General features: G+C 46.6%; 2 protein-coding genes across 2 annotated transcripts in view; one reads left to right on the top strand and one right to left on the bottom strand.

Moving 5' to 3' along the window:
• Window positions 1-2,320, top strand: part of LOC118947859 — a 4,566-nt gene extending 2,246 nt beyond the window's left edge. The window contains exon 2 of the mRNA XM_036972890.1: window positions 1,283-2,320. Within this exon, the coding sequence (XP_036828785.1) occupies window positions 1,283-2,145 (863 nt within the window). The 3' untranslated portion in view covers window positions 2,146-2,320. The remainder of the gene's footprint in view (window positions 1-1,282) is intronic.
• LOC110519863 (receptor-type tyrosine-protein phosphatase delta) overlaps window positions 1-27,500 on the bottom strand; it is a gene marked incomplete at its 5' end in the record, with an annotated part of 90,362 nt that overhangs the window by 12,040 nt on the left and 50,822 nt on the right. The window contains 3 exon segments of the mRNA XM_036972934.1: window positions 12,952-13,130; window positions 15,676-15,856; window positions 16,800-16,904. Of these exon segments, the coding sequence (XP_036828829.1) occupies window positions 12,952-13,130; window positions 15,676-15,856; window positions 16,800-16,904 (465 nt within the window).

Raw genomic sequence — 27,500 nt, 5'->3', positions numbered from 1 at the left:
CCGTCCTACCATGTCTCAGACTGTCCTGTCAGAATCCGTGGTTATTTGTTAGGAATGTGCCATGCTAGTTGTATATTAAACTGATGTTGACTGGCTTCTTAATAAACATGTATCTATTGTCTTCTCCTCTCACCCCCCCCACCTCTCTCTCTCCCTCCCTCCCCCCACCCCTCCCTCTCCCTCCCTCTCTCCCTCCCCCAACCCCTCCCTCCCCCAACCCCTCCCTCTCCCTCCCCCAACCCCTCCCTCCCCCAACCCCTTCCTCTCCCTCCCCCAACCCCTCCCTCCCCCAAACACTCCCTCCCCCAACCCCTCCCTCTCCCTCTCCCTCTCCCTCCCCCTCCCTCTCCACCAGCCCTGGTTAATATGTATAAGAGTCTCTAGTATTTAAAATATTTTTTTCCCTGTGTTTTTGAGTATTTTCAAATCCACAGCCCAAAACAAGGACTTTTATTTCAGTATTGTAATGGTTATTTGTAAAAAAAAAATTAAAAAAAATAGTCAACCAAATTGTATTTTAAAAGTATTTTCAAATACTTATTTCAAATACCTGGGTTAAATGCATGGGAGAGTATTTGAGCCTGTGTATTGGCATTGTTCTAATACTTTTCAAATGAATGTATTTATTTTAAGGTATCCGAATACATACTTCAAATGTATGTGAAAGTAACTGAGATATTTAAATAGTACTTGAACCCAGGTCTGCTCTGTACCCCTCTCACCCCCACCCCCCTCTCTCTCTACCCCTCCCACCTCCACCCCTGTTCACGCCCTCTCTCTCTCTCTCGCTCTCCCTCCCTCTCTCTCTCTCTCTCTCTCTCTCTCTGTCTCTCTCTCTCTCTCTCTCTGTCTCTCCCTCCCTCTCTCTCTCCCTCTCTCTCTCTGTCTCTCTCTCTCTCTCTCACCCCCACCCCTGTTCACGCCCTCTCTCTCTCTCTCCCTCCCTCTCTCTCTCCCTCTCTCTCTCTCCCTCTCTCTCTCTCTGTCTCTCTCTCCCTCCCTCCCTCTCTCTCTGTCTCTCTCTCTCTCTCTCCCTCCCTCTCTCTCTCCCTCTCTCTCTCTCTCTCCCTCTCTCACCCCCACCCCTGTTCACGCCCCTCTCCCCCCCCCCTCTCTCTCTCTCCCTCTTTCTCTCTCTGTCTCTCCCTCTCTCTCTCTCCACCCCTCTCTCTGTCTCTCCCTCCCTCTCTCTCCACCCCTCTCTCTCCCTCCCTCCCTCTCTCCACCCCTCTCTCTCCCTCTCCCCCCCCCCCTCTCTCCCCCTCTCCCCCTCTCCTGATAGATATCTGGAAAGCCGTAGGAGCAGCGGTGCTGGGCTTCATCTCTGGCGTACCTGGAGGTTACCTTCTGTCCTCCACAATGGCGGCAGAACTCGGTGGCCTGGGGCCTCCACCAGAAGACATTAACAAGGGAGAATCAGAGGCAGACAAAGGGCTCGTCACCTTCCTGACCCTCTTGATAGCAATGTTCCTGATGTTGTTTCTGCCCATGGCAGTAGGAGGAATACTGTGCCTCGCTGCCTCCATGGCAATCAGGAAGGCCGGGGAGACGGAGCCGGACGCTACGGAGGTGGCAGCGGTCGTAACAGTGGTTCTGATGGGGACCTCTGCTATCTGCGGAGGTGTGGGGTTCCTCTTGGAAACAGCCGTTGGAGAACTGACTGACGTCCTCACCGTGTACCAATACACGGTAGAAATGGCTGTGAAAGTCATCTTCATCGTCGTGTCTCCTTTCATGGCTGCGTTGGCCGCAGGGGTGTCGGTTCAGTTCGGTAAAGGAGCAGTCAAACTGAGGGCGGCAGCAGGCATAGGAACAGGGATATTAGCAGCCTTAAAGTCCCAGTCTATCCTGGGGCATTGGGGCACGATGGGGGCTCTGTTTGGTCCGGCGGCGGCTGCGGGGGTGGCTCTGTCTGCGGCTCTAAGGCGCAGCAGTAGCAGCTACGGGAAGGCAGGGAGACTGGGGGCCACACTGGGGGCCATGTGCGCCACGTGGTTCGGGAGATGGACTCTGAGTTATTTCACGGTGTGGATTTTAATATGGATCTTTCTGATCTCGCTGCTGTCCTTAGTGGTTGTGGATCCCACCAGACCGGCTAATCAAGGGGAAAGAATCTCAGATACAATGTCAGCAGAGGAGATATAGTCTCTAAATGTTTATTACCCATTTCAGACAGTAGATGTGCTACCTGTAAAAAACAAAAAAATCTAAGGCCATGTTTATATGAGCCCCTTTCATCGAAGCCTTTAGTGGCCACTCCCGAGTGGCGCAGCGGTCTAAGTCACTACATCTCAGTTGCTAGAGACGTCACTACAGACCCTGGTTCGATTCCAGGCTGTATCACAACCGGGCTGTGATTGGGAGTACCCACAGGGCGGCGCACAATTGCATCGTCCAGGTTTGACGGGGGGGGGGGGGGGGGGTAGGCCGTCATTGTAAATAATAATTTGTTCTTTAACTGACTTGCCTAGTTAAGTAAATACATTTTGGGTGGTGAACCCCTTTTATACATATCAGAGGGTAACTGGTCGATTGGGAAGGGTGGGGACACTGTTAAACCATGGGGGCTGTTTGCAGTTCAAATTAGGGAGGTTTTAAACAATGGAAGTGTTAATGAAGCAGAGAACCATTCACACAGACTCAAACCTGCATTTTGGTTCCAGGGTCTGTGAAAACGCAGGAACCATGACTAGTGGTTTTTATTTCTCCATGTGTTGTTTTCACACCCTATCCATTTCAGATATACTAATAACCTGGAATAAAACATGCAGGCCTGGTAAATTAGTGGGATTTTGGTCTGTGTGTGAAAGGGATATTTAGGACTCCAGGTCATCATTGCATTTATCACCTGTATATACAGGACTCCAGGTCATCATTATATTTATCACATGTATATACAGGACTCCAGGTCATCATTACATTTATCACCTGTATATACAGGACTCCAGGTCATCATTATATTTATCACCTGTATATACAGGACTCCAGGTCATCATTATATTTATCACCTGTATATACAGGACTCCAGGTCATCATTATATTTATCACCTGTATATACAGGACTCCAGGTCATCATTATATTTATCACCTGTATATACAGGACTCCAGGTCATCATTGTATTTATCACCTGTATATACAGGACTCCAGGTCATCATTGTATTTATCACCTGTATATACAGGACTCCAGGTCATCATTATATTTATCACCTGTATATACAGGACTCCAGGTCATCATTATATTTATCACCTGTATATACAGGACTCCAGGTCATCATTGCATTTATCACCTGTATATACAGGACTCCAGGTCATCATTATATTTATCACCTGTATATACAGGACTCCAGGTCATCATTATATTTATCACCTGTATATACAGGACTCCAGGTCGTCATTGTAAATAAGAATGTGTTCTTAACCAACTCGCCTGGTTAAACAACGGTTAAATATAAAATTTTAAAATTGTCAATGGAATGGAATGGGTTTTGTTTGAATATTATTGAAATATTGCATGCTGGGTATTATTTAGCTTGTTGGGTCAATCTCTATGTATGATATTTTCTCCCCTTGTTGTTAAAGAAATTGATATAAATGTCTTTTTCAAAAACTGTATCTACCCTTGTTTTTATATATATCTCCAGAAAATATGTTTATAAACTAAAAAAAACAATTAAATAAATGTTTGTTTTGAATTTATTTTGAATAATGTTATGGGTAGGCAACTCCAGTCCTCGAGGTGTCACACTTGTCCCCATCCCTAGCAAACACAGCTGTTTAATCAAATTGCATCGAAACTGAAGATCATGATTAGGTGATTTTTGGAGTCAGGTGTGTTAGCTGGGGCAAAACTGTGACACCAATCAGGCCCTCGAGGACTGGAACTGCCCACCCTTGTAGAGGATGACTACAATACAGACCCCTGCCCAGCTCTCACAGCACCTGGATAGGGTGCGTTCCAGGACGACTACATTACAAACCCCTGCCCAGCGCTCACAGCACCTGGATAGGGTGCGTTCCAGGATGACTACATTACAAACCCCTGCCCAGCTCTCACAGCACCTGGATAGGGTGCGTTCCAGGATGACTACATTACAAACCCCTGCCCAGCTCTCACAGCACCTGGATAGGGTGCGTTCCAGGATGACTACATTACAGACCCCTGCCCAGCTCTCACAACACCTGGATAGGGTGCGTTCCAGGATGACTACATTACAGACCCCTGCCCAGCTCTCACAACACCTGGATAGGGTGCGTTCCAGGACGACTACATTACAGACCCCTGCCCAGATCTCACAACACCTGGATAGGGTGCGTTCCAGGATGACTACATTACAGACACCTGCCCAGCTCTCACAACACCTGGACAGGTGAGTAAACATATCAGCTAACCACATCATCTACCACAGCAATCTGACGCCAGACTGCACAGTCAATGACGTGACATGGTTTCATGCAATGAAAAGTCTGTAAATGTAGCAGGGCCTGGAATGCACTTTGGCTCGTCTCTTGCCACGGTGCGATGACGTAGTCACCTGTACCTCAGACACCGTCAGACAGAAGGTCGTCTCAGAAAACAGGAAGACAAGCAACAGAGGCAGGTTGATGCAGTGACTCTCCGTACGAACAATGGACAGTCAGGGTAAGACCAGAACCACAATAAAACATAACATCATCCAATCGATGATATATTATACACCATGTTTCTTCCTGTTTTAAAGCCACGCTCCTTCATGTCGTGAATAACCTCAGAGAGAGATTGTGGTGCCAACCGTTAACCGGACGCAGTTATTAGCAGTGTTGCAGCAAATAAACGAGTCAATGACAAGATCTGCCAGACTTGACATTCCAATAAAACCAGTCTGGTCTGACTCTGTGAAAAGCATATCTCTCTCTCTCTCTCTCTCTCTATATATATATATGTCTCTCTCTCTCTCTCTATATATATATATATATATATATATATATATATGTCTCTCTCTCTCTCTCTCTCTCTGTCTCTCTCTCTCAGTTATTAGCAGTGTTGCAGCAAATAACCGACAGAGTTTGGCATCGGAAATCGGAATCGGAAATCTGTCCGGTCTCTGATTTCTGTGGGAAACACCTGTCTTTTACGCGGCTACTAATTCCGTGTATTCTAGCCTTCAGTCTATCTGTTACGGTGGATTAGGGTACACACCACCGTGGAGAAAACAGTGTTGATTCATTTCAGTTCAGTTCACCGTGTCAAAGTCATGGTTAAATGTCACCGTGACAACACTGAGGCTCTGGAACCTGTTAGACCTCATTTCTATGGCTCTGATCCAAGTGGCTCCCTATTTCTCCATAGGGCCCTGGTCTAAAGTAGTGCACTATATAGGGACTAGGGTGCCATAGGGCTCTGGTCTAAAGTAGTGCACTATATAGGGAATAGGGTGCCATAGGGCTCTGGTCTAAAGTAGTGCACTATATAGGGAATAGGGTGCCACTTAAGGCACATCATTGTGATCAAGTTTGACACATAGTAAACGCTAACTGCTGGTGGGTTGTTGACCCCCCCCCCCCCCACGTTGATGAATATTTGAGGGCATCATTATTGTCTTGTGTAAACTGGTCTGTGCCTGGGCTAAAGCTCAGCGGGCGTTTACACTATACAAGCAACATGGCCTTAGCCCTCATGTGGGTGCTAACAAGCCAGCAAGCATGCTAGGTAGTGCTACGTATCAACAGCCGCTGTCAGCCAATCCAGTAGGGGATGGTAGCTATGGTGAGCTACGATAGGTCACGGCGGATTTTAATAAAGTTACGTTTTTCCCAGTTTTAACCCCGCAACGGAGGGGAGAGGGGGAGAGAGAGAGAAGGAGATAGTGGAGAGGGGGAGAGAGAGAGAAGGAGATAGTGGAGAGGGGGAGAGAGAGAGAAGGAGATGTCTCTGTGACAATCAGGTAAGCTGGCAGGTAATCAGGTAAACTGGGGAGACTGAGACAGACACTACAGACTGTAGATATCTGGGTGACAGCAGTCTACTGTAGATGTTGTGGGTGACAGCAGCCTACTGTAGATGTTGTGGGTGACAGCAGCCTACTGTAGATGTTGTGGGTGACAGTAGTCTACTGTAGATGTTGTGGGTGACAGCAGTCTACTGTAGATGTTGTGGGTGACAGCAGTCTACTGTAGATGTTGTGGGTGACAGTAGTCTACTGTAGATGTTGTGGGTGACAGCAGTCTACTGTAGATGTTGTGGGTGACAGCAGTCCACTGTAAATGTTGTGGGTGACAGCAGTCTACTGCAGATGTTGTGGGTGACAGTCTACTGTAGATGTTGTGGGTGACAGCAGCCTACTGTAGATGTTGTGGGTGACAGTAGTCTACTGTAGATGTCTGGGTGACAGCAGTCTACTGTAGATATCTGGGTGACAGCAGTCTACTGTAGATATCTGGGTGACAGCAGCCTACTGTAGATGTTGTGGGTGACAGTCTACTGTATATGTCTGGGTGACAGTAGTCTACTGTAGATGTTGTGTGTGACAGCAGTCTACTGTAGATGTTGTGGGTGACAGCAGCCTACTGTAGATGTTGTGGGTGACAGTAGTCTACTGTAGATGTCTGGGTGACAGCAGTCTACTGTAGATATCTGGGTGACAGCAGTCTACTGTAGATATCTGGGTGACAGCAGCCTACTGTAGATGTTGTGGGTGACAGTCTACTGTATATGTCTGGGTGACAGTAGTCTACTGTAGATGTTGTGTGTGACAGCAGTCTACTGTAGATGTCTGGGTGACAGCAGTCTACTGTAGATGTTGTGGGTGACAGCCTACTGTAGATGTGTGGGTGACAGCAGTCTACTGTAGATGTTGTGGGTGACAGTCTACTATAGATGTCTGGGTGACAGAAGTCTAAAATAGATGTTGTGGGTGACAGTCTACTGTAGATGTCTGGCTGACAGCAGTCTACTGTAGATGTTGTGGGTGACAGCAGCCTACTGTAGATGTGTGGGTGACAGCAGTCTACTGCAGGTGTTGTGGGTGACAGCCTACTGTAGATGTGTGGGTGACAGCTGTCTACTGTAGATGTTGTGGGTGACAATAGTCTACTGTAGATGTCTGGGTGACAGCAGTCTACTGTATATGTCTGGGTGACAGCAGTCTACTGTAGATGTCTGGGTGACAGCAGTCTACTGTAGATGTTGTGGGTGACAGCAGCCTACTGTAGATGTTGTGGGTGACAGCAGTCTACTGTAGATGTCTGGGTGACAGTAGTCTACTGTAGATGTCTGGCTGACAGCAGTCTACTGTAGATGTTGTGGGTGACAGTAGTCTACTGTAGATGTTGTGGGTGACAGTCTACTGTAGATGTCTGGGTGACAGCAGCCTACTGTAGATGTTGTGGGTGACAGCAGTCTACTGTAGATGTTGTGGGTGACAGCAGTCCACTGTAAATGTTGTGGGTGACAGCAGTCTAAAATATATGTTGTGGGTGACAGTCTACTGTAGATGTCTGGGTGACAGCAGCCTACTGTAGATGTTGTGGGTGACAGTCTACTGTAGATGTCTGGGTGACAGAAGTCTAAAATAGATGTTGTGGGTGACAGTCTACTGTAGATGTCTGGCTGACAGCAGTCTACTGTAGATGTTGTGGGTGACAGCAGCCTACTGTAGATGTGTGGGTGACAGCAGTCTACTGCAGGTGTTGTGGGTGACAGCCTACTGTAGATGTGTGGGTGACAGCTGTCTACTGTAGATGTTGTGGGTGACAATAGTCTACTGTAGATGTCTGGGTGACAGCAGTCTACTGTATATGTCTGGGTGACAGCAGTCTACTGTAGATGTTGTGGGTGACAGCCTACTGTAGATGTGTGGGTGACAGCAGTCTACTGTAGATGTTGTGGGTGACAGTCTACTATAGATGTCTGGGTGACAGAAGTCTAAAATAGATGTTGTGGGTGACAGTCTACTGTAGATGTCTGGCTGACAGCAGTCTACTGTAGATGTTGTGGGTGACAGCAGCCTACTGTAGATGTGTGGGTGACAGCAGTCTACTGCAGGTGTTGTGGGTGACAGCCTACTGTAGATGTGTGGGTGACAGCTGTCTACTGTAGATGTTGTGGGTGACAATAGTCTACTGTAGATGTCTGGGTGACAGCAGTCTACTGTATATGTCTGGGTGACAGCAGTCTACTGTAGATGTCTGGGTGACAGCAGTCTACTGTAGATGTTGTGGGTGACAGCAGCCTACTGTAGATGTTGTGGGTGACAGCAGTCTACTGTAGATGTCTGGGTGACAGTAGTCTACTGTAGATGTCTGGCTGACAGCAGTCTACTGTAGATGTTGTGGGTGACAGTAGTCTACTGTAGATGTTGTGGGTGACAGTCTACTGTAGATGTCTGGGTGACAGCAGCCTACTGTTGATGTTGTGGGTGACAGCAGTCTACTGTAGATGTTGTGGGTGACAGCTGTCCACTGTAAATGTTGTGGGTGACAGCAGTCTAAAATATATGTTGTGGGTGACAGTCTACTGTAGATGTCTGGGTGACAGCAGCCTACTGTAGATGTTGTGGGTGACAGTCTACTGTAGATGTCTGGGTGACAGCAGCCTACTGTAGATGTTGTGGGTGACAGCAGTCTACTGTAGATGTTGTGGGTGACAGCAGTCTACTGTAGATGTTGTGGGTGACAGCAGTCTACTGTAGATGTTGTGGGTGACAGCAGTCCACTGTAAATGTTGTGGGTGACAGCAGTCTACTGTAGATGTTGTGGGTGACACCAGTCTACTGCAGATGTTGTGGGTGACAGTAGTCTACTGTAGATGTTGTGGGTGACAGTCTACTGTAGATGTCTGGGTGACAGCAGCCTACTGTTGATGTTGTGGGTGACAGCAGTCTACTGTAGATGTTGTGGGTGACAGCAGTCCACTGTAAATGTTGTGGGTGACAGCAGTCTAAAATATATGTTGTGGGTGACAGTCTACTGTAGATGTCTGGGTGACAGCAGCCTACTGTAGATGTTGTGGGTGACAGTCTACTGTAGATGTCTGGGTGACAGCAGCCTACTGTAGATGTTGTGGGTGACAGCAGTCTACTGTAGATGTTGTGGGTGACAGCAGTCTACTGTAGATGTTGTGGGTGACAGCAGTCTACTGTAGATGTTGTGGGTGACAGCAGTCCACTGTAAATGTTGTGGGTGACAGCAGTCTACTGTAGATGTTGTGGGTGACACCAGTCTACTGCAGATGTTGTGGGTGACAGTCTACTGTATATATCTGGGTGACAGTCTACTGTATATATCTGGGTGACAGCAGTCTACTGTAGATGTTGTGGGTGACCGTCTACTGTAGATGTTGTGGGTGACAGTCTACTGTATATGTTGTGGGTGACAGCAGTCTACTGTAGATGTTGTGGGTGACAGTCTACTGTAGATGTTGTGGGTGACAGTCTACTGTATATGTTGTGGGTGACAGCAGTCTACTGTAGATGTTATGGGTGACAGTCTACTGTAGATGTTGTGGGTGACAGTCTACTGTATATGTCTGGGTGACAGCAGCCTACTGTAGATGTTGTGGGTGACAGCAGTCTACTGTAGATGTTGTGGGTGACAGTCTACTGTGTATGTCTGTGTGACAGCAGTCTACTGTAGATGTTGTGGGTGACAATCTACTGTTTATGTCTGGGTGACAGCAGTCTACTGTAGATATCTGGGTGACATATCTGTCCCCCAGCCGTTCCAAACCTCTCCTCAGGACTCCCAGCTGTTCCAAACCTCTCCTCAGGAATCCCAGCTGTTCCAAACCTCTCCTCAGGACTCCCAGCCATTCTCTACCCTCTCCTCAGGACTCCCAGCCATTATCTACCCTCTCCTCAGGACTCCCAGCCATTCTCTACCCTCTCCTCGGGAATCCCAGCCATTCCAAACCTCTCCTCAGGACTCCCAGCCATTCCAAACCTCTCCTCAGGACTCCCAGCCATTCCAAATCTCTCCTCAGGACTCCCAGCCATTCCAAACCTCTCCTCAGGACTCCCAGCCATCCCAAACCTCTCCTCAGGACTCCCAGCCATTCCAAACCTCTCCTCAGGACTCCCAGCCGTTCTCTACCCTCTCCTCAGGACTCCCAGCCATTCCAAATCTCTCCTCAGGACTCCCAGCCATTCCAAACCTCTCCTCAGGACTCCCAGCCATCCCAAACCTCTCCTCAGGACTCCCAGCCATTCCAAACCTCTCCTCAGGACTCCCAGCCATTCTCTACCCTCTCCTCAGGACTCCCACCCGCTCCAAATCTCTCCTCAGGAACCCCCAGCCCTTCCATGTGTTTGATCTATTCCAGAACTAGTACCTGATTCAACTAATCATCAAGTCCTTGACTAGGTGAATCATGTGAGATAGTTCAGGGGCTTTAACAACACGCTGAAACATCTGGGAGTCCCTGAGGAGAGGTTTATCTATAATAATATATCTATGGTACTGATGGAGTCCATGAGGAGAGGTTTATCTATAATAATATATCTATGGTACTGATGGAGTCCCTGAGGAGAGGTTTATCTATAATAATATATCTATGGTACTGATGGGGTCCCTGAGGAGAGGTTGATCTATAATAATATATCTATGGTACTGATGGAGTCCCTGAGGAGAGGTGTATCTATAATAATATAGCTATGGTACTGATGGAGTCCCTGAGGAGAGGTGTATCTATAATAATATAGCTATGGTACTGATGGAGTCCCGGAGGAGAGGTTTGAGTAGCACTGTACTACAATAACTATTTCTATCCTCTCTTATATGTCCTATACAAATGTTTTTGTCAATGGACACATCAAATCAATGGGCACATCCAATCAATGGACATATCCAATCAATGGGCACATCCAATCAATGGACAAATCCAATCAATGGACACATCCAATAAATGGACACATCCAATCAATGGACACATCCAATCAATGGACACATCCAATAAATGGACACATCCAATCAATGGACACATCCAATAAATGGACACATCCAATCAATGGACACATCCAATCAATGGACACATCCAATCAATGGACACATCCAATCAAAGGACACATCCAATCAATAGACACATCCAATCAATGGACACATCCAATCAATGGACACATCCAATAAATGGACACATCCAATCAATGGACACATCCAATAAATGGACACATCCAATCAATGGACACATCCAATAAATTGACACATCCAATCAATGGACACATCCAATCAATGGACACATCCAATCAATGGACACATCCAATCAATGGACACATCCAATCAATGGACATATCCAATCAATGGACACATCCAATAAATGGACACATCCAATCAATGGACACATCCAATAAATGGACACATCCAATCAATGGACACATCCAATCAATGGACACATCCAATCAATGGGCACATCCAATAAATGGACACATCCAATCAATGGACACATCCAATAAATGGACACATCCAATCAATGGACACATCCAATAAATGGACACATCCAATCAATGGACACATCCAATCAATGGACACATCCAATCAATGGACACATCCAATCAATGGACACATCCAATCAATGGACACATCCAATCAATGGACACATCCAATCAATGGACACATCCAATCAATGGACACATCCAATCAATAGACACATCCAATCAATGGACACATCCAATCAATGGACACATCCAATCAATGGACACATCCAATCAATGGACACATCCAATCAATGGACACATCCAATCAATGGACACATCCAATCAATGGACACATCCAATCAATGGGCACATCCAATCAATGGACACATCCAATCAATGGACACATCCAATCAATGGACACATCCAATCAATGGACACATCCAATCAATGGACAATTTCAAATAAATATCTGCTGTTTTCGGAAGAAATGTCTTTGATTGTTTAAAGTTGGCTGCTACCGTAAGACCCTCCCCCCCTCACCTGTATCTGTCTATGAAGCTGCCGTTGGTGTAGTCTGACCCCCTCCCCCCCTCACCTGTATCTGTCTATGAAGCTGCCGTTGATGTAGTCTGACCCCCTCCCCCCCTCACCTGTATCTGTCTATGAAGCTGCCGTTGATATAGTCTGAACCCCTCCCTCCTCACCTGTATCTGTCTATGAAGCTGCCGTTGATGTAGTCTGACCCCCTCCCCCCCTCACCTGTATCTGTCTATGAAGCTGCCGTTGATATAGTCTGAACCCCTCCCTCCTCACCTGTATCTGTCTATGAAGCTGCCGTTGATGTAGTCTGACCCCCTCCCTCCTCACCTGTATCTGTCTATGAAGCTGCCGTTGATATAGTCTGACCCCCTCCCTCCTCACCTGTATCTGTCTATGAAGCTGCCGTTGATGTAGTCTAACCCCCTCCCTCCTCACCTGTATCTGTCTATGAAGCTGCCGTTGATGTAGTCTAACCCCCTCCCTCCTCACCTGTATCTGTCTATGAAGCTGCCGTTGGTGTAGTCTGACCCCCTCCCTCCTCACCTGTATCTGTCTATGAAGCTGCCGTTGATATAGTCTGAACCCCTCCCCCCTCACCTGTATCTGTCTATGAAGCTGCCGTTGATATAGTCTGAACCCCTCCCCCCTCACCTGTATCTGTCTATGAAGCTGCCGTTGATATAGTCTGAACCCCTCCCCCTCACCTGTATCTGTCTATGAAGCTGCCGTTGATGTAGTCTGACCCCCTTCCTCCTCACCTGTATCTGTCTATGAAGCTGCCGTTGGTGTAGTCTGACCCCCTCCCCCCCTCACCTGTATCTGTCTATGAAGCTGCCGTTGATGTAGTCTGACCCCCTCCCTCCTCACCTGTATCCGTCTATGAAGCTGCCGTTGATGTAGTCTGACCCCCTCCCTCCTCACCTGTATCTGTCTATGAAGCTGCCGTTGATGTAGTCTAACCCCCTCCCTCCTCACCTGTATCCGTCTATGAAGCTGCCGTTGATGTAGTCTGACCCCCTCCCTCCTCACCTGTATCCGTCTATGAAGCTGGCGTTGATGTAGTCTGACCCCTCCACTCCTCTGATTGGCTGCAGACAGACCCTGGTGGACTCGTAGGGCATGATGTTCACCAGACGGTTCTTGAACTTGTTACACGGCAGGTTGGCACTCACAAACCTGGAGGTGTGGGACTTCGCACTGGCCAACCGCTATGGAGGGGGAGGGCAGATGACATAGGGTGTTATAATGTGACATAGCGTTACATATTGTATCATGAGATATGACATGCGAGGAGAAGGGAAGTGTGGGCCTTCGCACTGGCCAATCGCTATGGAGGGGGAGGGCAGATGACATAGGGTGTTATAATGTGACATAGCGTTACATATTGTATCACGAGATATGACATGCGAGGAGAAGGGAGGTGTGGGCCTTCGCACTGGCCAACCGCTATGGAGGGGGAGGGCAGATGACATAGGGTGTTATAATGTGACATAGCATTACATATTGTATCACGAGATATGACATGCGAGGAGAAGGGAAGTGTGGGCCTTCGCACTGGCCAACCGCTATGGAGGGGGAGGGCAGATGACATAGGGTGTTACAATATGTAATGCTATGTCACATTATATCACGAGATATGACATGCGAGGAGAAGGGAAGTGTGGGCCTTCGCACTGGCCAACCGCTATGGAGGGGGAGGGCAGATGACATAGGGTGTTATAATGTGACATAGCATTAGATATTGTATCACGAGATATGACATGCGAGGAGAAGGGAGGTGTGGGCCTTCGCACTGGCCAACCGCTATGGAGGGGGAGGGCAGATGACATAGGGTGTTATAATGTGACATAGCATTACATATTGTATCACGAGATATGGCATGCGAGGAGAAGGGAAGTGTGGGCCTTCGCACTGGCCAACCGCTATGGAGGGGGAGGGCAGATGACATAGGGTGTTACAATATGTAATGCTATGTCACATTATATCACGAGATATGACATGCGAGGAGAAGGGAAGTGTGGCCCTTCACACTGGTCAAGCACTATGAAGGGGAGGGTGGTGACATAGGGTGTTATAATGTGACATAGCTACACATCATGTAATAATGTGACATAGAATGACACAGCAGAACAGAACAGTGCACGACTTAATATTTAAGCTTGACCATAGCATTGGCTAGATGCTGTGGGACGCGATATGTCATGACATAGTGTGTTATAACAAGATAAGATATGGCTTGACAATTCATAAGAAAATATCACATGACATAATGAATTATATCATGACATGGTAGAACAGAGTATGACCGCTATACAGTTCAGTTTGCACAGAGTCTAACAAATAGGAGGAGAGAGGGAAGAAGAGAGGGGGAGGAGGAGGAAGAGAGGGGGAGGAGGAGGAAGGGGGAAGGGGGGGAGAAGAGAGGGGGAGGAGGAGGAAGAGAGGGGGAGGAGGAGGAAGGGGGAAGGGGGGGAGAAGAGAGGTGGAGGAGGAGGAAGAGAGGGGGAGGAGGGGGAGGAGGAGGAAGGGGGAAGGGGGGGGGGAGAAGAGAAGAGACGGAGAGGAGAAGAGAAGTGGGAGAGGAAACCACAGGCCCCCTGGCTGTCTCGACACACACATGTGAACCAGACTTTATCCTGCGTCAGCGAAACCACACACACACACACACACACACACACACACACACACACACACACACACACACACACACACACACACACACACACACACACACACACACACACACACACACAGACTGGCCGTTGCTTGACTCGGGTGAGAAAGAACAACAGCTCATTAGAGAGGGAACTACAGGAAGTCGATGGAACACTGAGCTCTCACCAGGGCCGGCGGTCAGAAGGGAATCAGTTAGACGGGCATTTCATTTCCACAAGGGGAAACGGAACCTCCTATTGTCCTACACGTTTCTTTACAGGTTTTTTAGAGGAAAGTACATGTCATTTAATTGGAGAAATGGATGGACCTTTTAATGTGGCATTAATGTGACAACAAGTCATGATGTTTCCATCTCACCGAGAAAAGAGTACGACATGTCACCGCGTTAACATGTTATACCCTTCTTGACCACACAGCATCAGATACATGGTCTACACATACTGAGACAGAGGGGGCGCTGTTTCACTGTCCACACATACTGAGACAGAGGGGGCGCTGTTTCACTGTCCAGACAGCATCAGATACATGGTCTACACGTACTGAGACAGAGGGGGCGCTGTTTCACTGTCCACACAGCATCAGATACATGGTCTACACATACTGAGACAGAGGGGGCGCTGTTTCACTGTCCAGACAGCATCAGATACATGGTCTACACATACTGAGACAGAGGGGGCGCTGTTTCACTGTCCACACAGCATCAGATACATGGTCTACACATACTGAGACAGAGGGGGCGCTGTTTCACTGTCCACACAGCATCAGATACATGGTCTACACATACTGAGACAGAGGGGGCGCTGTTTCACTGTCCAGACAGCATCAGATACATGGTCTACACATACTGAGACATCAGATACATGGTCTACACATACTGAGACAGAGGGGTGCTGTTTTGCTCTGACATTTTATCTGAAATTGATGACTCTCGCTGTCGCCGCACAAAATAAAGGATCAATATTTAAATATTTGATTTGAACCCGGGCAAAGAGGTACGCAGGCCCTGGATCTCACAGACACAACATTTATTTTCCCCCTAGAACAGCACCACAGAACCCTAGAACCTTGACAACGCACCTTGAACTCCAGTTCCGTGCCCGTGACGTTCTCCGCCGGTTCTATCTGGGTCAGTCTCTGGATGTAGGCGTGAAGGTTCCGCGCCGGAACCTCGGTGTTGCCGCAGGCGACGGCCTCCAGCAGCGCGTCGTGGATAAAGGCGTACTGATCCTCCGTCTGCACCATGTAGTTCCGCTGGGACCTAAAAGTTGAATGTTTCAGTCAGGGTTCATTTACTGGTAACACTGGTAATCACAGAGTCCTGGTTTCAGTTAGCATTTACTGGTAACACTGGTAATCACAGAGTCCTGGTTTCAGTTAGCATTTACTGGTAACACTGGTAATCACAGAGTCCTGGTTTCAGTTAGCATTTACTGGTAACACTGGTAATCACAGAGTCCTGGTTTCAGTTAGCATTTACTGGTAACACTGGTAAACACAGAGTCCTGGTTTCAGTTAGCATTTACTGGTAACACTGGTAATCACAGAGTCCTGGTTTCAGTTAGCATTTACTGGTAACACTGGTAATCACAGAGTCCTGGTTTCAGTTAGCATTTACTGGTAACACTGGTAATCACAGAGTCCTGGTTTCAGTTAGCATTTACTGGTAACACTGGTAAACACAGAGTCCTGGTTTCAGTTAGCATTTACTGGTAACACTGGTAATCACAGAGTCCTGGTTTCAGTTAGCATTTACTGGTAACACTGGTAAACACAGAGTCCTGGTTTCAGTTAGCATTTACTGGTAACACTGGTAATCACAGAGTCCTGGTTTCAGTTAGCATTTACTGGTAACACTGGTAATCACAGAGTCCTGGTTTCAGTTAGCATTTACTGGTAACACTGGTAATCACAGAGTCCTGGTTTCAGTTAGCATTTACTGGTAACACTGGTAATCACAGAGTCCTGGTTTCAGTTAGCATTTACTGGTAACACTGGTAATCACAGAGTCCTGGTTTCAGTTAGCATTTAGTTAGCATTTACTGAAAAGAGTCTGAAAAATATGATTAAAAAAAACATTATAATATAATTAATATAATGTCTGTTCCTACAGTGGCAATTGGTTCAACGTTCTGAAAATGAACGCTTGTTGGATGATAGATCCCCCCCCCCCCCCCAAAGAAGGGATTCAACCTCCCATTTACCTCATGAGGGTCACGTGACCGTAGATGTCAACTGTCTTCTCGTGTTTGATTCGCTCCACCATGGCGTCAATCACGATGAAACAACCAGTCCGGCCCACTCCAGCACTGAGAAAAGGGGGGGGGGGGGGGGGGGGGGTGGGGAACAAGAGACAGCTGTGATGTGACAGGGACTACAGTCCATTACAGATTACAAAGGAAGACCCAGCTGTGATGTGACAGGGACTACAGTCCATTACAGATTACAAAGGAAGACCCAGCTGTGATGTGACAGGGACTACAGTCCATTACAGATTACAAAGGAAGACCCAGCTGTGACCTGCCCAACCATGCCTCTTTTCTAGACAAACTCAACTCATTTTATGCTTCGACAACCACAACAACACTGTACCGTGCGTGAGGGCCTGTCATGCCAAATAGTGTCCCGCTCTACATCACAATGGGATTCCATAAACTATTAGTGTTTTAGCAACAGCCCTAGCAACAGAAGTTAGAACTCATAGAATCCGATTGTGACGTAGAGGGGGACACTATTTGGCATGACATGCCCCCACCCACCGAACCAGAAGACTGGGTGATCTCTCTCTCCGAATCCAGACGTGAGCAAGGTCAACGCTCACAAGACTGGACTGTATTCCAGGGCGCGTTCTCAGAGCATGTGCAGATCAACCTCTCCTTGTCCCAGTCTGTCAGAGCATGTGTAGATCAACCTCTCCTTGTCCCAGTCTGTCAGAGCATGTGCAGATCAACCTCTCCTTGTCCCAGTCTGTCAGAGCATGTGCAGATCAACCTCTCCTTGTCCCAGTCTGTCAGAGCATGTGTAGATCAACCTCTCCTTGTCCCAGTCTGTCAGAGCATGTGCAGATCAACCTCTCCTTGTCCCAGTCTGTCAGAGCATGTGCAGATCAACCTCTCCTTGTCCCAGTCTGTCAGAGCATGTGTAGATCAACCTCTCCTTGTCCCAGTCTGTCAGAGCATGTGCAGATCAACCTCTCCTTGTCCCAGTCTGTCAGAGCATGTGCAGATCAACCTCTCCTTGTCACAGTCTGTCAGAGCATGTGCAGATCAACCTCTCCTTGTCCCAGTCTGTCAGAGCATGTGTAGATCAACCTCTCCTTGTCCCAGTCTGTCAGAGCATGTGTAGATCAACCTCTCCTTGTCCCAGTCTGTCAGAGCATGTGTAGATCAACCTCTCCTTGTCCCAGTCTGTCAGAGCATGTGCAGATAAACCTCTCCTTGTCACAGTATGTCAGAGCATGTGCAGATAAACCTCGCCTTGTCCCAGTCTGTCAGAGCATGTGCAGATCAACCTCTCCTTGTCCCAGTCTGTCAGAGCATGTGTAGATCAACCTCTCCTTGTCCCAGTCTGTCAGAGCATGTGTAGATCAACCTCTCCTTGTCCCAGTCTGTCAGAGCATGTGTAGATCAACCTCTCCTTGTCCCAGTCTGTCAGAGCATGTGTAGATCAACCTCTCCTTGTCCCAGTCTGTCAGAGCATGTGCAGATAAACCTCTCCTTGTCACAGTATGTCAGAGCATGTGCAGATCAACCTCTCCTTGTCCCAGTCTGTCAGAGCATGTGTAGATCAACCTCTCCTTGTCCCAGTATGTCAGAGCATGTGTAGATCAACCTCTCCTTGTCCCAGTCTGTCAGAGCATGTGTAGATCAACCTCTCCTTGTCCCAGTCTGTCAGAGCATGTGCAGATCAACCTCTCCTTGTCCCAGTCTGTAATCCCTACATGTTTAAAGATAACCAGGATCATTCCTGTTCCTAATAACTCCAAGGCTTCGTGCCACAATGACTCCCACCCTGTAGCACTCACATCTGTAAATCAGGAAGTGCTTTGAGAGGCTGGTTATGGCACACGTCATCTCCAGAAACACTAGAAACCCTAGACCCACTCCAATTTGCATACCTCCCCAGCAGATCCACAGATGACACAATCTCAATATCTCTCCACACTGCCCTCCCCCACCTGGACAAGAGGACCACCTACAGTTTATTTGTGATATTTGATTCTGAGTTTGGACGTAAACTTTATTTGTGTGAACTATTTCTAAGATGGATATCTAAAGTTGTTCTGAACTCGCTCGGCTGATGCTGGCACATGTTCAGATCAAATACACCTCTGGAATTTAGGATGTTTACATGTCCTATTCATTTAAAAGATAGCTCAGAGAACCAGGCCCATACTTACTGTGGTTATGACTTTGTTTAGGCTGATTTAAGATGTTTACATGTCCTAATCATTTAAAAGATAGCTCAGAGAACCAGGCCCATACTTACTGTGGTTATGACTTTGTTTACGCTGATTTAAGATGTTTACATGTCCTAATCATTTAAAAACCAGGCCTATACTTACTGTGGTTATGACCTTGTTTACGCTGATGTAAGATGTTTACATGTCCTAATCATTTAAAAACCAGGCCCATACTTACTGTGGTTATGACCTTGTTTACGCTGATGTAAGATGTTTACATGTCCTAATCATTTAAAAACCAGGCCTATACTTACTGTGGTTATGACCTTGTTTACGCTGATTTAAGATGTTTACATGTCCTAATCATTTAAAAACCAGGCCTATACTTACTGTGGTTATGACCTTGTTTACGCTGATTTAAGATGTTTACATGTCCTAATCATTTAAAAACCAGGCCCATACTTACTGTGGTTATGACCGTGTTTACGCTGATGTAAGATGTTTACATGGTCTATTGCATAATCAACCTACTGCCATTATCAGTTTAATATTAGTGTGTATGTAAACATACTCATTACTGTTATGCTGTGTTGATACAGACAGACACTCCAGCCTGGCTGGTCCAACACACACACTTTCCCTCCTCTCCTAACCTGGCTCACGGGAGAGGGAGAAAGATAGAGAGAGACAGAGAGAAAGACAGAGAGAGAGAGACAGAGAGAGAGAGAGAGAGAGAGAGAGAGATTTTTTGACTATGCTCTTTGACTATGTACAGACTCAGTGAGCATAGCCTTGCTATTGAGAAAGGCCGCCGTGGGCAGACATGGCTCTCAAGAGAAGACAAGCTATGTGCTCACTGCCCACAAAATGAGGTGGAAACTGAGCTGCACTTCCTAACCTCCTGCCCAATGTATGACCATATTAGAGACACATATTTCCCTCAGATTACACAGATCCACAAAGAATTCGAAAACAAATCTAATTTTGATAAACTCCCATATCTACTGGGTGAAATTCCGCAGTGTGACATCACAGCAGCAAGATGTGTGACTTGTTGCCACAAGAAAAGGGCAACCAGTGAAGAACAAACACCATTGTAAATACAACCCATATTTATGCTTATTTATTTTCCCTTTTGTACTTTAACCATTTGTACATTGTTACAACACTGTATATAAACATTATATAACATTTGTAATGTCTTTATTGTTTTGAAACTTCTGTATGTGTAATGTTTACTGTTCATTTGTATTGTTTATTTCAGTTTTGTATAATATCTACCTCACTTGTTTTGGCAATGTTAACACATGTTTCCCATGTCAATAAAGCCCCTTGAACTGAATTGAATTGAGAGACAGAGAGAGAGAGAGAGCGAGAGAAAGAGAGAGAGACTGACTATTGTTACTGTAAATAAGCTAATTTAATTCACCTATAATCCTGTTACACACTCCATCTCACTGGCAGCTTCCTGGTTACACACACACACACACACACACACACACACACACACACACACACACACACCCCTCCCTCCCCTCCCTCCCTCCCTCCCTCCCTCCCTCCCTCCCTCCCCTCCCCTCCCTCCCTCCCTCCCTCCCTCCCTCCCTCTCTGACTTGCTGAGTAAGAGGAAGAGAAGTATTCTCCATGTCTATTCCATTCCACATTGGGAGCCAGGCCAGCACCCCCCCCTTTCCCTCCCTCCCTCCCTCCCTCTCTGACTTGCTGAGTAAGAGGAAGAGAAGTATTCTCCATGTCTATTCCATTCCACAGTGGGAGCCAGGCCAGCACCCTCCCTCCCTCCCTTCCATTCCACAGTGGGAGCCAGGCCAGCATTCTAATGACAGGGTTCGTAAAGCACAGCATACCGTTTAGACAACGCACTGGGACTGTCAACTCCTGAACCCAAATACGTGTGTGTGTGTGTGTGTCTGTGTGTGTGTGTGTGTGTGTGTGTGTGTGTGTGTGTGTGTGTGTGTGTGTGTGAAGCTTAGAGAGTACATAGTAAACGGTAAAATATCTCGTTGCTCGTCGTAAACCAATATTGTTATGGAGGGATGCAGCTTGTTTAGCCAATGAGAAGTGTTGGGAGTTTCTGTCTGGGTTAAAGGTCAATCTCATTTAAGCTCAGGAGATTCATGTACAGTGCCTTGCGAAAGTATTCGGCCCCCTTGAACTTTGCGACCTTTTGCCACATTTCAGGCTTCAAACATAAAGACATAAAACTGTATTTTTTTGTGAAGAATCAACAACAAGTGGGACACAATCATGAAGTGGAACGACATTTATTGGATATTTCAAACTTTTTTAACAAATCAAAAACTGAAAAATTGGGCGTGCAAAATTATTCAGCCCCCTTAAGTTAATACTTTGTAGCGCCACCTTTTGCTGCGATTACAGCTGTAAGTCGCTTGGGGTATGTCTCTATCAGTTTTGCACATCGAGAGACTGAAATTTTTTCCCATTCCTCCTTGCAAAACAGCTCGAGCTCAGTGAGGTTGGATGGAGAGCATTTGTGAACAGCAGTTTTCAGTTCTTTCCACAGATTCTCGATTGGATTCAGGTCTGGACTTTGACTTGGCCATTCTAACACCTGGATATGTTTATTTTTGAACCATTCCATTGTAGATTTTGCTTTATGTTTTGGATCATTGTCTTGTTGGAAGACAAATCTCCGTCCCAGTCTCAGGTCTTTTGCAGACTCCATCAGGTTTTCTTCCAGAATGGTCCTGTATTTGGCTCCATCCATCTTCCCATCAATTTTAACCATCTTCCCTGTCCCTGCTGAAGAAAAGCAGGCCCAAACCATGATGCTGCCACCACCATGTTTGACAGTGGGGATGGTGTGTTCAGGGTGATGAGCTGTGTTGCTTTTACGCCAAACATAACGTTTTGCATTGTTGCCAAAAAGTTCAATTTTGGTTTCATCTGACCAGAGCAGCTTCTTCCACATGTTTGGTGTGTCTCCCAGGTGGCTTGTGGCAAACTTTAAACGACACTTTTTATGGATATCTTTAAGAAATGGCTTTCTTCTTGCCGCTCTTCCATAAAGGCCAGATTTGTGCAATATACGACTGATTGTTGTCCTATGGACAGAGTCTCCCACCTCAGCTGTAGATCTCTGCAGTTCATCCAGAGTGATCATGGGCCTCTTGGCTGCATCTCTGATCAGTCTTCTCCTTGTATGAGCTGAAAGTTTAGAGGGACGGCCAGGTCTTGGTAGATTTGCAGTGGTCTGATACTCCTTCCATTTCAATATTATCGCTTGCACAGTGCTCCTTGGGATGTTTAAAGCTTGGGAAATCTTTTTGTATCCAAATCCGGCTTTAAACTTCTTCACAACAGTATCTCGGACCTGCCTGGTGTGTTCCTTGTTCCTTGTATTTATCATCATTAGTCATTTAGGTCAACATTGGATCATTCAGAGATCCTCACTGAACTTCTGGAGAGAGTTTGCTGCACTGAAAGTAAAGGGGCTGAATAATTTTGCACGCCCAATTTTTCAGTTTTTGATTTGTTAAAAAAGTTTGAAATATCCAATAAATGTCGTTCCACTTCATGATTGTGTCCCACTTGTTGTTGATTCTTCACAAAAAAATAAAATTTTATATCTTTATGTTTGAAGTCTGAAATGTGGCAAAAGGTCACAAAGTTCAAGGGGGCCGAATACTTTCGCAAGGCACTGTATATATAGTATATATATATATATATGATTTCGATAGTTTGAATGGAATTTGAGTTGACAGAACTGAAGGTGACCCATACCTCAGTCCTTCTCTGGGTTTCCTGGGTATTACTGTATGTTGTTGTTTACACTGCTGTCATGAACTTGGCCAGTGGTGAACAAAGGCAGGAGATTTGGTCTTTGGAAAATGAAATCACTGAAACCTGGATTGATGTGTGAAGAGACGGTGTTCTACAGAACCAGTGACCAGTGTTCTACAGAACCAGTGTTCTACAGAACCAGTGTTCTACAGAACCAGTGTTCTACAAAACCAGTGTTCTACAGAACCAGTGTTCTACAAAACCAGTGTTCTACAAAACCAGTGTTCTACAGAACCAGTGTTCTACAGAACCAGTGTTCTACAAAACCAGTGTTCTACAGAACCAGTGTTCTACAAAACCACCGCTTCATTTGAGCCTCTCGGAACCCATTTACCAGGATCCGGTACCTCTCAATGTCTGTCTGTCTGTCTGCCTGCCTGCCTGACTGCCTGCCTGTCTGTCTGTCTGTCTGTCTGTCTGTCTGTCTGTCTGTCTGTCTGTCTGTCTGTCTGTCTGTCTGTCTGTCTGTCTGTCTCTAATAGAGATGACCCTAACCTCTCATCTCTGTCTGTCTGTCTCTCTGTCTCTAATAGAGATGACCCTAACCTCTCATCTCTGTCTGTCTGTCTCTCTGTCTCTAATAGAGATGACCCTAACCTCTCATCTCTGTCTCTCTGTCTCTCTGTCTCTAATAGAGATGACCCTAACCTCTCATCTCTGTCTGTCTGTCTCTCTGTCTCTAATAGAGATGACCCTAACCTCTCATCTCTGTCTCTCTGTCTCTCTGTCTCTAATAGAGATGACCCTAACCTCTCATCTCTGTCTCTCTGTCTCTCTGTCTCTAATAGAGATGACCCTAACCTCCCATCTCTGTCTCTCTGTCTCTCTGTCTCTAATAGAGATGACCCTAACCTCTCATCTCTGTCTGTCTGTCTCTCTGTCTCTAACAGAGATGACCCTAACCTCTCATCTCTGTCTGTCTGTCTCTCTGTCTCTAATAGAGATGACCCTAACCTCTCATCTCTGTCTCTCTGTCTGTCTGTCTCTAATAGAGATGACCCTAACCTCTCATCTCTGTCTGTCTGTCTCTCTGTCTCTAATAGAGATGACCCTAACCTCTCATCTCTGTCTCTCTGTCTGTCTGTCTCTAATAGAGATGACCCTAACCTCTCATCTCTGTCTGTCTGTCTATCTGTCTCTAACAGAGATGTCCCTAACCTCTCATCTCTGTCTCTCTGTCTCTCTGTCTCTAATAGAGATGACCCTAACCTCTCATCTCTGTCTGTCTGTCTCTCTGTCTCTAATAGAGATGACCCTAACCTCATCTCTGTCTCTCTGTCTGTCTGTCTCTAATAGAGATGACCCTAACCTCTCATCTCTGTCTGTCTGTCTCTCTGTTTCTAATAGAGATGACCCTAACCTCTCATCTCTGTCTCTCTGTCTGTCTGTCTCTAATAGAGATGACCCTAACCTCTCATCTCTGTCTGTCTGTCTCTCTGTCTCTAACAGAGATGACCCTAACCTCTCATCTCTGTCTCTCTGTCTCTCTGTCTCTAATAGAGATGACCCTAACCTCTCATCTCTGTCTGTCTGTCTCTCTGTCTCTAACAGAGATGACCCTAACCTCTCATCTCTGTCTGTCTGTCTCTCTGTCTCTAACAGAGATGACCCTAACCTCTCATCTCTGTCTGTCTGTCTCTCTGTCTCTAATAGAGATGACCCTAACCTCTCATCTCTGTCTCTCTGTCTGTCTGTCTCTAATAGAGATGACCCTAACCTCTCATCTCTGTCTCTCTGTCTCTCTGTCTCTAATAGAGATGACCCTAACCTCTCATCTCTGTCTCTCTGTCTCTCTGTCTCTAATAGAGATGACCCTAACCTCTCATCTCTGTCTGTCTGTCTCTCTGTCTCTAATAGAGATGACCCTAACCTCTCATCTCTGTCTCTCTGTCTGTCTGTCTCTAATAGAGATGACCCTAACCTCTCATCTCTGTCTGTCTGTGTCTCTGTCTCTAATAGAAATGACCCTAACCTCTCATCTCTGTCTGTCTGTCTCTAATAGAGATGACCCTAACCTCTCATCTCTGTCTGTCTGTCTCTAATAGAGATGACCCTAACCTCTCATCTCTGTCTGTCTGTCTCTCTGTCTCTAACAGAGATGACCCTAACCTCTCATCTCTGTCTGTCTGTCTCTCTGTCTCTAACAGAGATGACCCTAACCTCTCATCTCTGTCTGTCTGTCTCTAATAGAGATGACCCTAACCTCTCATCTCTGTCTGTCTGTCTCTAATAGAGATGACCCTAACCTCTCATCTCTGTCTGTCTGTCTCTCTGTCTCTAACAGAGATGACCCTAACCTCTCATCTCTGTCTGTCTGTCTCTAATAGAGATGACCCTAACCTCTCATCTCTGTCTGTCTGTCTCTAATAGAGATGACCCTAACCTCTCATCTCTGTCTGTCTGTCTCTAATAGAGATGACCCTAACCTCTCATCTCTGTCTGTCTGTCTCTCTGTCTCTAACAGAGATGACCCTAACCTCTCATCTCTGTCTGCCTGTCTCTCTGTCTCTAACAGAGATGACCCTAACCTCTCATCTCTGTCTGTCTGTCTCTCTGTCTCTAACAGAGATGACCCTAACCTCTCATCTCTGTCTGCCTGTCTCTCTGTCTCTAACAGAGATGACCCTAACCTCCCATCTCTGTCTGTCTGTCTGTCTGTCTCTAATAGAGATGACCCTAACCTCTCATCTCTGTCTGTCTGTCTCTCTGTCTCTAACAGAGATGACCCTAACCTCTCATCTCTGTCTGCCTGTCTCTCTGTCTCTAACAGAGATGACCCTAACCTCTCATCTCTGTCTGCCTGTCTCTCTGTCTCTAATAGAGATGACCCTAACCTCTCATCTCTGTCTGTCTGTCTCTCTGTCTCTAATAGAGATGACCCTAACCTCTCATCTCTGTCTGTCTGTCTGTCTGTCTCTAACAGAGATGACCCTAACCTCTCATCTCTGTCTGTCTGTCTGTCTGTCTGTCTGTCTGTCTGTCTGTCTGTCTGTCTGTCTGTCTGTCTGTCTGTCTGTCTCTAATAGAGATGACCCTAACCTCTCATCTCTGTCTGTCTGTCTGTCTGTCTCTCTGTCTCTAATAGAGATGACCCTAACCTCTCATCTCTGTCTGTCTGTCTGTCTGTCTCTAATAGAGATGACCCTAACCTCTCATCTCTGTCTGCCTGTCTCTCTGTCTCTAACAGAGATGACCCTAACCTCTCATCTCTGTCTGTCTGTCTCTCTGTCTCTAACAGAGATGACCCTAACCTCTCATCTCTGTCTGCCTGTCTCTCTGTCTCTAACAGAGATGACCCTAACCTCCCATCTCTGTCTGTCTGTCTGTCTGTCTCTAATAGAGATGACCCTAACCTCTCATCTCTGTCTGTCTGTCTCTCTGTCTCTAACAGAGATGACCCTAACCTCTCATCTCTGTCTGTCTGTCTCTCTGTCTCTAACAGAGATGACCCTAACCTCTCATCTCTGTCTGCCTGTCTCTCTGTCTCTAACAGAGATGACCCTAACCTCTCATCTCTGTCTGCCTGTCTCTCTGTCTCTAATAGAGATGACCCTAACCTCTCATCTCTGTCTGTCTGTCTCTCTGTCTCTAATAGAGATGACCCTAACCTCTCATCTCTGTCTGTCTGTCTGTCTGTCTCTAACAGAGATGACCCTAACCTCTCATCTCTGTCTGTCTGTCTGTCTGTCTGTCTGTCTGTCTGTCTGTCTGTCTGTCTGTCTGTCTGTCTGTCTCTAATAGAGATGACCCTAACCTCTCATCTCTGTCTGTCTGTCTGTCTGTCTCTCTGTCTCTAATAGAGATGACCCTAACCTCTCATCTCTGTCTGTCTGTCTGTCTGTCTCTAATAGAGATGACCCTAACCTCTCATCTCTGTCTGTCTGTCTGTCTGTCTCTAATAGAGATGACCCTAACCTCTCATCTCTGTCTGTCTGTCTGTCTGTCTCTCTGTCTCTAATAGAGATGACCCTAACCTCTCATCTCTGTCTGTCTGTCTGTCTGTCTCTCTGTCTCTAATAGAGATGACCCTAACCTCTCATCTCTGTCTGTCTGTCTGTCTGTCTCTCTGTCTCTAATAGAGATGACCCTAACCTCTCATCTCTGTCTCTCTGTCTGTCTGTCTCTAATAGAGATGACCCTAACCTCTCATCTCTGTCTCTCTGTCTCTCTGTCTCTAATAGAGATGACCCTAACCTCTCATCTCTGTCTCTCTGTCTCTCTGTCTCTAATAGAGATGACCCTAACCTCTCATCTCTGTCTGTCTGTCTCTCTGTCTCTAATAGAGATGACCCTAACCTCTCATCTCTGTCTGTCTGTCTCTCTGTCTCTAACAGAGATGACCCTAACCTCTCATCTCTGTCTGTCTGTCTGTCTGTCTCTCTGTCTCTAACAGAGATGACCCTAACCTCTCATCTCTGTCTGTCTGTCTCTCTGTCTCTAACAGAGATGACCCTAACCTCTCATCTCTGTCTGTCTGTCTGCCTGTCTCTCTGTCTCTAATAGAGATGACCCTAACCTCTCATCTCTGTCTGTCTGTCTGTCTGTCTCTCTGTCTCTAATAGAGATGACCCTAACCTCTCATCTCTGTCTGTCTGTCTGTCTGTCTCTCTGTCTCTAATAGAGATGACCCTAACCTCTCATCTCTGTCTGTCTGTCTGTCTGTCTCTCTGTCTCTAATAG

The sequence above is a fragment of the Oncorhynchus mykiss genome, unplaced genomic scaffold (genome assembly GCF_013265735.2).
Source record: "Oncorhynchus mykiss isolate Arlee unplaced genomic scaffold, USDA_OmykA_1.1 un_scaffold_212, whole genome shotgun sequence".
Taxonomy (NCBI): domain Eukaryota; kingdom Metazoa; phylum Chordata; class Actinopteri; order Salmoniformes; family Salmonidae; genus Oncorhynchus; species Oncorhynchus mykiss.
The sequence above is the reverse complement of the archived record's forward strand: the minus strand, read 5'-3'. Positions and strand labels throughout refer to the sequence as shown.